The sequence below is a fragment of the Pinus tabuliformis genome, chromosome 5_1 (genome assembly GCF_031772625.1).
Source record: "Pinus tabuliformis cultivar Carrire ecotype Pingquan chromosome 5_1, CPIR1, whole genome shotgun sequence".
Classification (NCBI taxonomy): domain Eukaryota; kingdom Viridiplantae; phylum Streptophyta; class Pinopsida; order Pinales; family Pinaceae; genus Pinus; species Pinus tabuliformis.
Window position 1 is genome coordinate 686,621,416 of NC_142305.1, and position 11,456 is coordinate 686,632,871.

Sequence of the window (11,456 nt, forward strand, 5' to 3'; positions counted from 1 at the left end):
CAACTCCAATCTCCACAGATCTCCACTTTTCAAACTCCAGCAACACGTTTCAACAGAGGTCCACGACCTTGTTTTTCTTGCAGCAACTGTCTTTTAGTTCTAGCGTTCCTCAGCTATTTCCTGGACAAATCCTTCAACAGCTCAAGGGGTAACAACCAACGTTTTAACGAACGCTACCAGAGTAAGGTGATGGCACTAAGCGGCTTGCACAGTGGATATTCGACCATGGCTCTAATACCTGTTGTTAGATCAGAACATACATCACACACAGCGGATTTATACTCAGAGACTTAGACGGCAATAGCATAGAATAATTCACAGAGACAGACAAATGGAGAAACAACAAGATTACTCAGTCAGAAATAGCGGAATAGATAAAACAATCACTGGAGAACAGAAATCACTTTGCATTACATAACAGGCTTGGGCCTTAGCTTCATTGCTTTCCTTGGCCAGAGAAATTACAAATTTATAGAGGCTAAAGAAGGATCTAGAATCCTATATGTGATTCAGATGGAGATCTAGAAAGATCTAGAAACTAATGGCGGTGTGGAGATCTAGAAAGATTTGATCTAGAATGATCTAAAATCATGCATGAATTTGGCTTCACACTTAACAAGATTAACATCCACAACATCATCGAGCATTAGAAATTTAGAAGAGTGTTATTGGCATTCAAGCAACTTTTTATTTTTAAATTTATCTTAATTTTAAATTTAACAAAAATTTTAAAAATCAAATTTTTTGAAACACAATTTTTTTTTAAACTATAGAAATTGATCTCCATCAAAAACAAAAACATGATAAATATGAAATTAAAAACCTAATAAATATGAAATTAAGATAAATCCAAACTAATTATCCTATAATTTTAATCTGAATTTCTTATCCCTAAATAAATAACTATTCTGTCCAACATGAAGACGACCTCTATCTTTAACAAGTATTAACAAGTCTACAAATAAATTGTAATTCGATAAAAACATATTGAAGAATAATAAAAAAACCTACCCAAAGTAGAAGTTGTTAAACGCATCTAAATCCACCATTTTTCAACATAACCTGATGAGTTTGATTGGCTGACTGTGTTTTGCGAAAAAAATGGCATGTGCACCAGATTGGCTTAGTCAACCACTCACAAGCAAATCAAGAACGGACGTGTTATGCTTACAACCAATGCAAAGCTGTCCACCAACCTCACCTTACATGCTCTGTAGCCATGCTGTAAGGCGAATAAAACTAATGCCAGATTCATGCAACTTCATATATAATCATCAATTTCTCACCCACTCTGAACATCAATTTCTCACCCACTATGCAGCAAAATGTGTCCAACGAAACGCTTTTTTCTGGATGAAACAGTAACTTTTGATATAATAGTTTAACGTACGTATATATATATCGTTATCGATTTTTCACCAACCCTAAATGATATTACAATCAAATCTAAGCAAACATAAAAATGAAAGGTTTAGTTGTGATTAGGATCTTCAAATCAATCAAATGAAAGAACGTTAGTAATTTGCATACATAAAAATGTACACTTACACGTATGAAATGAGCAATTAAATCTGTTTTTTTTTTTTTTTTTAAATTAAAAAATCTGATACCTAAAACCTTCGCGCGTGGCTTTAAAATGCCCCCCACAAACGTGCATGTGAATTATTGCAAGTGTGGGTGTCTCTGTGAGCCCACATATTTGTTGGGTATTTTTCGATGGGGAAGAAAATACCAAAAACCAAGATTCAAATGTCTCTGTGAGCCCACATATTTGTTGGGTATTTTTCGATGGGGAATAAAATACCAAAAACAAGATTCAAACAAAACACAGAGACAATGCTCTGTTCCTACCTTTCCAGGATCTTTTGTGCTCAGGTAAAATTAAAAAAAATTCACTGAGAGACAGAGTATTTCACCACCATTAAAAACATTCTATTCATTAAACACTGATACAAACTTCATCCTCTTTTACTGAGAGGGATTTACCACTGTAAAATCATTTTTATATTCACTGCTGTGAAAAACAACTTACTGCTATAATAAAAAGTTTACATAAGTTTACTGCGCTATAATAAAAAGTTTACATAAGTTTACTGCTGTAAATAAAAAGTTACACAGGCTTACAAAAATCGCTCCACCATTTCCTTTATGCACCGCTGTGCAAAACCACACATGGTTTTTGCTATTCCTCTGTTTTACAATGCCTCACAAGACATTACCAATTACATTTTTGTGCACTGCTGTGCATACATCCTCTGGTTCTCCACGGCGCTGCTGCGAACACCAGATGTGTTTTTCTCCCATGTGCCATGCATAATAATAAAAAGGTCGACTCTCAAAACATAAACTTATTACATACGACTTTTAGTTTTAATACATGCCGTATAAAAAATATATAAAAAAAGCATATATTAAAACGTGCCCATACTTATATTAAAAGGGCCACCAAAATTTTCGTACCAACATTAACTCTTTCACCTACGGTGGTCAACCAGAAATCAAACACTCCACGCATGAGTTTTAATTTGATGTAGGCCCGTGCACCTTCAGGCGATCGACGGCAGAGAACACTGGCGCGAATCCGATGGTGGACAACAATATCGGAAGACACTTTATCACCTAACTTTATCGCCCGAGAAAACTACGTTGCATTACGTCAGGGCTGAACCACGTGTCAGCTCTAAAATTTCTCGGGTTCGATCATCGGAAAATCCCTTTTGCCGGAATGTGACCCGAGAGCTCTCCGGCGGGTCTGTTTACCGTTTTCTGGCAGCTGCGTTGAAATTACGATTTCAGCACTCCCCTTTAATTTCAACAGCTGGGCATTCGGTCATACCGAGACACTTCCTCAAAAATTCAAAGCTCTTCTGATCCAGTGGCTTTGTCAAGATGTCTGCTACCTGTTCTTGAGTCCTGCAATGTTCTAGGACAATTTCTCCATTGTTCACCAATTCTCTGATGTAGTGAAACCTTGTATCAATGTGTTTCGTTCTCTTATGAAACACTGAATTCTTTGATAATGCAATAGCTGAGCTATTGTCACAAAAAATCACTGTCGCTTTTGCCTACTCTTGGCCTAAGCTTCTCAACATTCTTCTCATCCACACTGCTTGACATGCTGCTGCTGTAGCTGCCACATATTCAGCCTCTGCTGTAGACAATGCTACAATGGACTGCTTCTTAGAAGCCCATGAAATGGCTCCTGAACCCATATGAAAAACATAACCGGAGGTGCTCTTCCGATCATCTACACTTCCAGCCCAATCGCTATCTGTGTACCCAACCAAATCTGAATGTTCTGAGGCATGATATAGAATTCCAAACATTTTGGTACCTTTGACATACCTCAAAATTCTCTTTGCTGCCTGCCAATGTGCCTCCTTCGGCCTCTCCATGAACCTGGAAATTAAACTAACAACATACATAATGTCAGGCCTAGTAGCTGTTAAATACATAAGGCTGCCTACAATACTCTTGTACAAACTAGGATCAAAATCCTTGCTGCTGTCCTCTCTGCTGAGTTTTAATCCCATCACTGTGGGAGTGATTGCTGCCTTGCATTCTTCCATCTTAAATCTGCCCAAAACTTGATTTACATATCTTGCTTGAGATATAAAAATTCCTTTTTCATTTTGATCTACTTCTATGCCTAAGAAGTATCTCAACAAACCCATGTCAGTCATTTCAAATTCATCCTTCATGACTGATTTAAAATTCTCAATAAGATAAATATCATTTCTAGTGAAAATAACATCATCTACATACAAGACAACAATTAAAATTTTACCATCCTTTTCCTTGATGTAGACTGTGGGTTCTCCTTCACATTTGTCAAATTCATTATCCAATAGATATGAATCTATCCTGCTGTACCATGCTCTTGGCGCTTGCTTCAGCCCATAAAGAGCTTTCTTCAATCTGCACACTTTGTGCTCTTCACCTTTCTTCTCATATCCGAGAGGCTGTTCAACATAAACCTCTTCCTTTAACACTCCATTTAGGAATGCTGATTTCACATCCATTTGGTAGACTTTCCATTTGTTTTGTGCTGCTATGGACAACACTGCTCTCACTGTTTCCATCCTTGCAACCGGTGCGAAAGTCTCCTCATAATCTCTCCCATACTGCTGCTTGTACCCTTTGACAACCAGCCTTGCTTTATGCCTTTCAATCTTGCCTTCAGCATTGCTCTTGGTCTTATAAACCCATTTCACACCAATAACTTCTTTGCCTTTTGGTAGCTCAACCAAATCCCATGTTTTGTTTCTCTCTATGGCATTCATCTCCTCATCCATAGCTTCTATCCATTTCCTATCTTTGATTGCATCTTCGAAATGAATAGGATCATCAACATGACAAAACAAGGCAAATAAGGAATTCATTCCTTCATCATAAATATCACTTAGATTTCTAAACTTCTTACCTCTTTCACTTGGTGTGCAAGTGCTTGATGATGCACTTGAGTTTCCTCTTTGTGGTGTGCTTGGAGAAGCACTTTCATTTATCCTCAATGGTGTCCCTTGCTGTCCTTGTGTTGGCGCTGCTGTTTGGGGATGCATTTCAGCCACCTCCTCTTCATCTTCATCATGAGACAAACAGTTCTTGACATTCACTGTTTTCTCTATGCTTCCATCCCAAGCTTCCTCTTCAATGAATTGAACATCTCTGCTGACAAAAAACTTCTTGGTGGATGGGATATACAACTTGTAGGCTTTGGATTCATCACTGTATCCAATGAAGATGCATTTCTCCCCTTTGCTGTCCAACTTCCTCCTTAGCTGATTTGGTATGTGTGCATAGGCCACACACCAAAAAACTCTCATGTGGGTGACTCCTTGCTTTCTCGCACTCCATGCCTCTTCTGGCACTTTGTTCAAGACTGCTTTTGTAGGACACCTGTTCAATATATGAACTGCACAATGTACAGCTTCAGCCCAATACTCATTTGGCAAATGCTTTGCCTTCAACATGCTCCTTGCCATATCCATGATGGTCCTGTTCTTCCTTTCAGCAACTCCATTTTGCTGTGGGGTGTACCGAGTTGTAAACTGTTTATGTATTCCATTTTCTCTACAAAACTTTAGAAATTCATTTGAGATATACTCACCTCCTCTATCAGTTCTCAATACTTTTATGTGCAGCCTGCTTTGGTTCTCCACAAGTGCTTTGAAATTTTGGAATTTCTCAAAGACTTCACTTTTGTTCTTGAGGAAATATATCCAAGTATTTCTTGTAAAATCATCAATGAATGTCAAGAAATATAGGCTGCCAGCTAATGATGGAGCTTGCATTGGTCCACACAAATCTGAGTGGATAATCTCTAAGGGTGTCTTTGCCCTTATGCTCTTCCCTGATGGAAAACTCTCTCTATGTTGTTTTCCCAAAATGCAGCCTTCACATAGGCTGTCCGGTTTCTCTATCAATGGTAATCCCTTTACCATTCCTTTTCTGCTCAATAAGTTTAGACCTCCAAAATTTAGATGCCCGAATCTCAAGTGCCATAACCAGTTCTCATCCTTTGGCATGCTTTGGAAGGCCTCTTGGGTGACTGCTGCCATTTCCTTCTTGTTCTTCATGTCTGCCCTGATCCGGAGAGGGAACATCCTGTTCCTTGTCATCTTCACTTCAGCAATGCATCTTTTGCTGGGTGGTATATCCATGATGGTGCACACATCATTTACAAAGTAAACATTGTAACCCTTTTGGACAAGCTGTCCAACACTCAAGAGGTTACATCTCATTCCGGGGACATAGTAGACATCTGCTATGGTTTTCCTTTCTCCTTGTTTTGTAAATATTTTTACTTCTCCTTTTCCCATAACAGACACTTTACTATCAGTTCCTAGTGTGACCTCTGATTTCAAATTCTGATTTAAGGCTGAAAAGAGGGCTATATTCCCTGTCATATGGTTGCTGCAACCTGAGTCTAAAAACCATATGTCCTCACTATGTGTTTCAGCCATGTTACAAGCTATCAGGACATTTTCTTGACTGCTGTTTTCTCTTGTAACATTTGCATTTTGTCTGTTGTTCTTATCATGTTGTTTCTTTCTACAATCACTAGCATAATGTCCATACTTTTTGCAATAATAGCATTGAACATTAGATTTATCATACCTTTGTCCTTGAGCCTGATACTGATCTCTTTGTTGGTTGTTGCCTTGACCTTGGTTCTGATTTGGATTGCTGCCTCTTCCTTGTGCATTTGATGGGCTGTTCCTTCCACCTCTGTTCTGGCTTCTGCCTCTTCCTCTTTTGTTTCCTCTTCCTTGACCTCTTCCTCTTTCAAAGGACATCTGGGTCTTGAAGGCTTGCTCAAGAGATGAGTTTTCATTCCTACTCAACCTCTGCTCATGTGTTATCAGTGATGCATGTATCTCATCAACTGAATAGTTTGAGAGATCCTTTGTCTCTTCAATGGTGGTGACTATGGCATCAAACCTTGAGGGTAAGACCCTCAATATTTTCTCCACAATCCTTCTATCTTCAATGGTTTCTCCATGAGTTCTCATTTGTGTGATTACACCAATCACATTAGTGAAGAATGATTCAATGTTGTCTGACTCCTTCATGTTCAAGTTTTCAAAATCCTTTCTCAGCAATTGCAATTTTGCTGTCTTCACTCTCTCCATGCCTTGATAGGCTGTCTTGAGGGTTTTCCATGCTTCATTTGATGTTTTAGCTGCTGCTATCCTTGGAAATATGCTCTGGTCTATTGCTAGATGCAACAATAAAATGGCCTTTGCATCCTTCTTCCTATTGCTCTTCAGGAGATCTCTATCTCCCTGAGTTAATGCATTGAACTCAGTTTCATCTGCTGGTTCTTCAAAACCATCTTCAACTATTTCCCATAAATCTTGAGAGGCAAACAGGGCTCTCATAGTTATTGACCAGTAGTCATAGTTCTTCCCATTAAACTGTGGGAGCTGAGTATTAAACATACCCATACCAGTGCTTGTGCTAGCCATTCCTTGACTGTGTATGTTTAAAAACAACTGACTGTTTCTTCAGCAACACAAAAAAACTTTTGAAATACCTGAATCCTTTGATGTCTGAGTCTTCTGTCTGCTTGAGAAGTTTTGCTGCAGCTACAAACCTTCTCCCTTCAGCTTCTTTAACTTTTTTAAAGAGCCTGGACCTGCTCTGATACCACTGTTGGGTATTTTTCGATGGGGAAGAAAATACCAAAAACCAAGATTCAAACAAAACACGGAGACAATGCTCTGTTCCTATCTTTCCAGGATCTTTTGTGCTCAAGTAAGATTAAAAAAAATTCACTGAGAGACAGAGTATTTCACCACCATTAAAAACATTCTATTCATTAAAAACTGATACAAACTTCATCCTCTTTTACTGAGAGGGATTTACCACTGTAAAATCATTTTTATATTCACTGCTGTGAAAAACAACTTACTGCTGTAATAAAAAGTTTACATAAGTTTACTGCTGTAAATAAAAATTACACAGGCTTACAAAAATCGCTCCACCATTTTCTTTATGCACTGCTGTGCAAAACCACACATGGTTTTTGCTATTCCTCTGTTTTACAATGCCTCACAAGACATTACCAATTACATTTTTGTGCACTGCTGTGCATACATCCTCTGGTTCTCCACGCTGCTACTGCGAACACCAGATGTGTTTTTCTCCCATGTGCCATGCATAATAATAAAAAGGTCAACTCTCAAAACATAAACTTATTACATACGACTTTTAGTTTTAATACATGCCGTATAAAAAATATATAAAAAAAACATATATTAAAACGTGCCCATACTTATATTAAAAGGGCCACCAAAATCTTCGTACCAACATTAACTCTTTCACCTACGGCGGTCAACCAGAAACATGAGTTTTAATTTGATGTAGGCCCGTGCACCTTCAGGCGATCGACGACAGAGAACACTGGAGCGAATCCGACGGTGGACAACAATATCGGAAGACACTTTATCACCTAACTTTATCACCCGAGAAAACTACGTTGCATTACGTCAGGGCTGAACCACGTGTCAGCTCTAAAATTTCTCGGGTTCGATCATCGGAAAATCCCTTTTGCCGGAATGTGACCCGAGAGCTCTCCGGCGGGTCTGTTTACCGTTTTCTGGCAGCGTTGAAATTACGATTTCAACAATATTCATGCGGATTATTGCATTTGGCAGTTATAAGTAGAGATTAATGCTACACCTTTCATCATTGTTTCTTCTCTCTTCAGATTCTCTGAATATTTCTCCTCAGCTGTAGGCACATCTGTAACCAGGCCGCGACCATGGCCGAAGAGCAAGTAAAAATAAAAATGGTGGTTGTTTCAGCAGTGGTACCGGCCATCCCTACTGAGAAGCATACCATGTTCCTCTCCAACCTCGACTTGATTTGGATTGCCATCGCTAACTCTCATTCCGTGATGTTCTATAAAACAAATCCAGATATGGATTTTACTGCGGTCACAGATATGTTGAAGAGGAGCCTTGCGCTGGTTCTGGTGGAGTTCTATCCAGTTGCAGGTCGGTTGAGCACCAAGGGATCAGGTCGGCCTGAGATTGACTGTAACGATGCCGGGGTGGAATTCGTGGAAGCATCGATTGATATGGCTTTTGAGGATCTCGAAAAAGATGAGTTTCGGCACAGAAGCTTTTTCAAGGAATTTGTTCCGCTCCGTGATGGTTCGAAGCATGAAAACTACGATGGGCCGCTTTTCTCGGTGCAGGCATGTAAAATTCTTGTTAGAATTACTTTTAAATGATGAAATTAAGGTTTTATTTTAGATAGATATATATAGCATATTTCATAATTCAGTAGTACGAGGAAGATATGTAATCTTTAAAGGTGTGAAGTAAGATGTGTTATATATATATGTATATGTGTTGAGATACTTTCAACTTTTAATTTATTATATTTAAAGAAAATAATCAAATTTCTGAAAATTTAAACTTTTCTATTTTGAATAATTTAATCTAACTAATATTGGCAGGCGTGTATGTGTATATATATATATATATTCATATATTCCATGATGCATTATGGACGATGATATAGAATTTGAAATCGAATTTTCTAAATATTAATTGTAAAATCGGTTAATGTTTAGAGGATAGTTTAATTAGTGATTCAAGTAATATGAAAAATAAATTTTAAAATTAATTAACTATGTATTTATTTAAAAAAAATATAAATTCAAATTTAAAATAATAAAATATGAGCACCTTTAATTAATTGACATTGGTTACAGCACAGTCCTTTTTAATTAACTGACATTGGTTACAGCACAGTCCTTTTCATTAAAGTCCGATGCATTAAAAAATCTAGAAAAAGGAATACATCTCTTGTAAAATAATATTATAAAATATTTTTTATTAATAAATTTTTTTTTTTTTTTTTTTTTTTTTTTTAAATTAAAGTGGATATATTTGTGCAATAAAAAACTCTAAAAGCTTGAAAAGTTAGAATATATATTTTTAAATTAATATTATTATTATTCAATTTTAAAGTTATAGCTAAGTTAGATATTAAATTGGTGTATGAGATTTTTTTGTTTATGAGACAGGAGATTTATTTTGGCTAGCTATTTGATTACTAAATCTAAAAAAATATACATACTAGATTCCCTGTAGTTTTGAACGAATAAAAATTCTTAGAAAAAATACATGCTCTTAACCATTAAAGTCATGGAAACTATATAAAACTAATTATATTAATAAAAAAAATATCTCTCTGCACAAACAGCAAACAGCTAGGAGCCTTTCCCTTTTTTTTTTTCTTGATTTGATAGAAGCTGGCCAAGCGATGCAGATTTCATTTATTCTCGAGAAAACTTTACTCATGTACACTCATTAAACCTTTATAGAAACAAATGTCAAGCGATGCAGATTTCATTTATTCTCGAGAAAACTTTACTCATGTACACTCATTAAACCTTTATAGAAACAAATGTAACGTATATACTGTTTTCTCTTTGAATTTCCTACTAGCTGCTACCATTAGAAAATCTCCGACCCATACTCCTCTTGCTTGTCCGTTTTATAGTTGCAAGTATGGAAATTAGTTGATCTGTTTCGTTTTGTGTATTGCAGGTAACTGGTTTTCATGGTGGCGGAATCTGCATCGGCACCTCTATTCATCACGTTGTTGCAGATGGGAGTTCCTTCTGGCATTTGATGAATTGCTGGGCGGAATGTTGCAGGGGATCTCCTATTTCTAACAAACCTGTGCACATGAGAACAATCTTCCGGAGCGAAGAGAAGATTAATTGTGCAATTCCCAACATATCTTTCAGGGCTGAAAATCTAGTGAGTGATGATATCAAGGAGGCGCAGATCTTCAAATTTGTACGAGATGACAACGTCAGCACACGCATCGCCGACATTAAAGATGAGCAAAGTTCCCACGAATTCATCTTGAAAGACCAAGCAGGGGACGTCGAGGTTGGCTGTTTTCATTTAAATGAAGAAATGATTGGGAAGCTGAAGGAACGATCCGGCGCTTCGTCTTCGTTTGTGGCGGTTAGCGCGCATTTTTGGAGATGCGTAACGAGAGCTCGAGAAGTCCCAGAGAATGAAGCAGTTGGTTTTGGAATGAGTGCTAACAGCAGAGGCCGAGTAAAACCTCCCTTACCTGCAACGTATTTTGGAAACTGCTTATGCATGGGCTTTGCCTTAACTAAAGCGAAACAACTTCTGGGTCAAGATATCCACTTCGCTGCCGCTCTCATCCAGGAGCTCATCAACTCCTGCGCCTCGCAGGAACAGGTCAATAATTTCATACATTGGGTGGACTGTCGCCTTGGAAGCGGAAGCTCTCTTCCAAGTTTAGGACTAGAAATCTTAGGAGGCCGTTATTTTGTTGTGGCAGGGAATTCTCCCAAATTCCCTGTTTATGAAATAGATTTTGGGTGGGGGAAGCCACTGAATTCGCAGATCCCAACGCTGAGTGGTATTGGATGGATAATGTTGTTCCCAGGAAGAGACGAGGGAGGGAGGAGTATGGATATCTACACTCGCCTTCCTCGCCACCAAATGGAAACCTTGAAACGGATCCTCATGATAGTCCCCCACTGAACTATTGCTCAACTAAATCTGTGTCTGTGCTTCCTATTGTTTCCTTGTCATGTCAATTTCAGTCCCTGTTCTCCAAACCCATTCATATGGGGTTCATGTTTTTAGATAACTTGAGCGAGGATATTGTTATATGGTAAACGTTTTTTAAGATAATCATTTCTAAGTAACTAAAAGCAATGTAACAGTTTATGGTCGGAATTTAATTGGTGGTAATTGATCATAAGTTTAAGTTTTTTAAAATAAATTTTATTGTATAAATGGATTAAGCATTTTGAAAAAAACCGAGATATTTGAGTTCTGTTAACTGCATTACAAAAAATCAAGTTACATTACTAAAATTTAAAGAAATTTTTACTTAAAAAAAGGTTTAACAATTAAACTATGTAAAATTTTTTTATCATGAAT

General features: G+C 37.5%; 1 protein-coding gene across 1 annotated transcript; it reads left to right on the forward strand.

Moving 5' to 3' along the window:
* The first annotated feature begins 8,220 nt into the window (after nucleotides 1–8,220).
* Nucleotides 8,221–11,122, forward strand: LOC149166808 (hydroxycinnamoyltransferase-like). The gene is made up of 2 exons (XM_089431412.1): nucleotides 8,221–8,704; nucleotides 10,068–11,122. The coding sequence occupies exons 1-2, from the start codon at nucleotides 8,267–8,269 to the stop codon at nucleotides 11,049–11,051; spliced, it is 1,422 nt and encodes a 473-aa protein (XP_089287538.1). The 5' UTR covers nucleotides 8,221–8,266; the 3' UTR covers nucleotides 11,052–11,122.
* The last annotated feature ends 334 nt before the right edge of the window (nucleotides 11,123–11,456 follow it).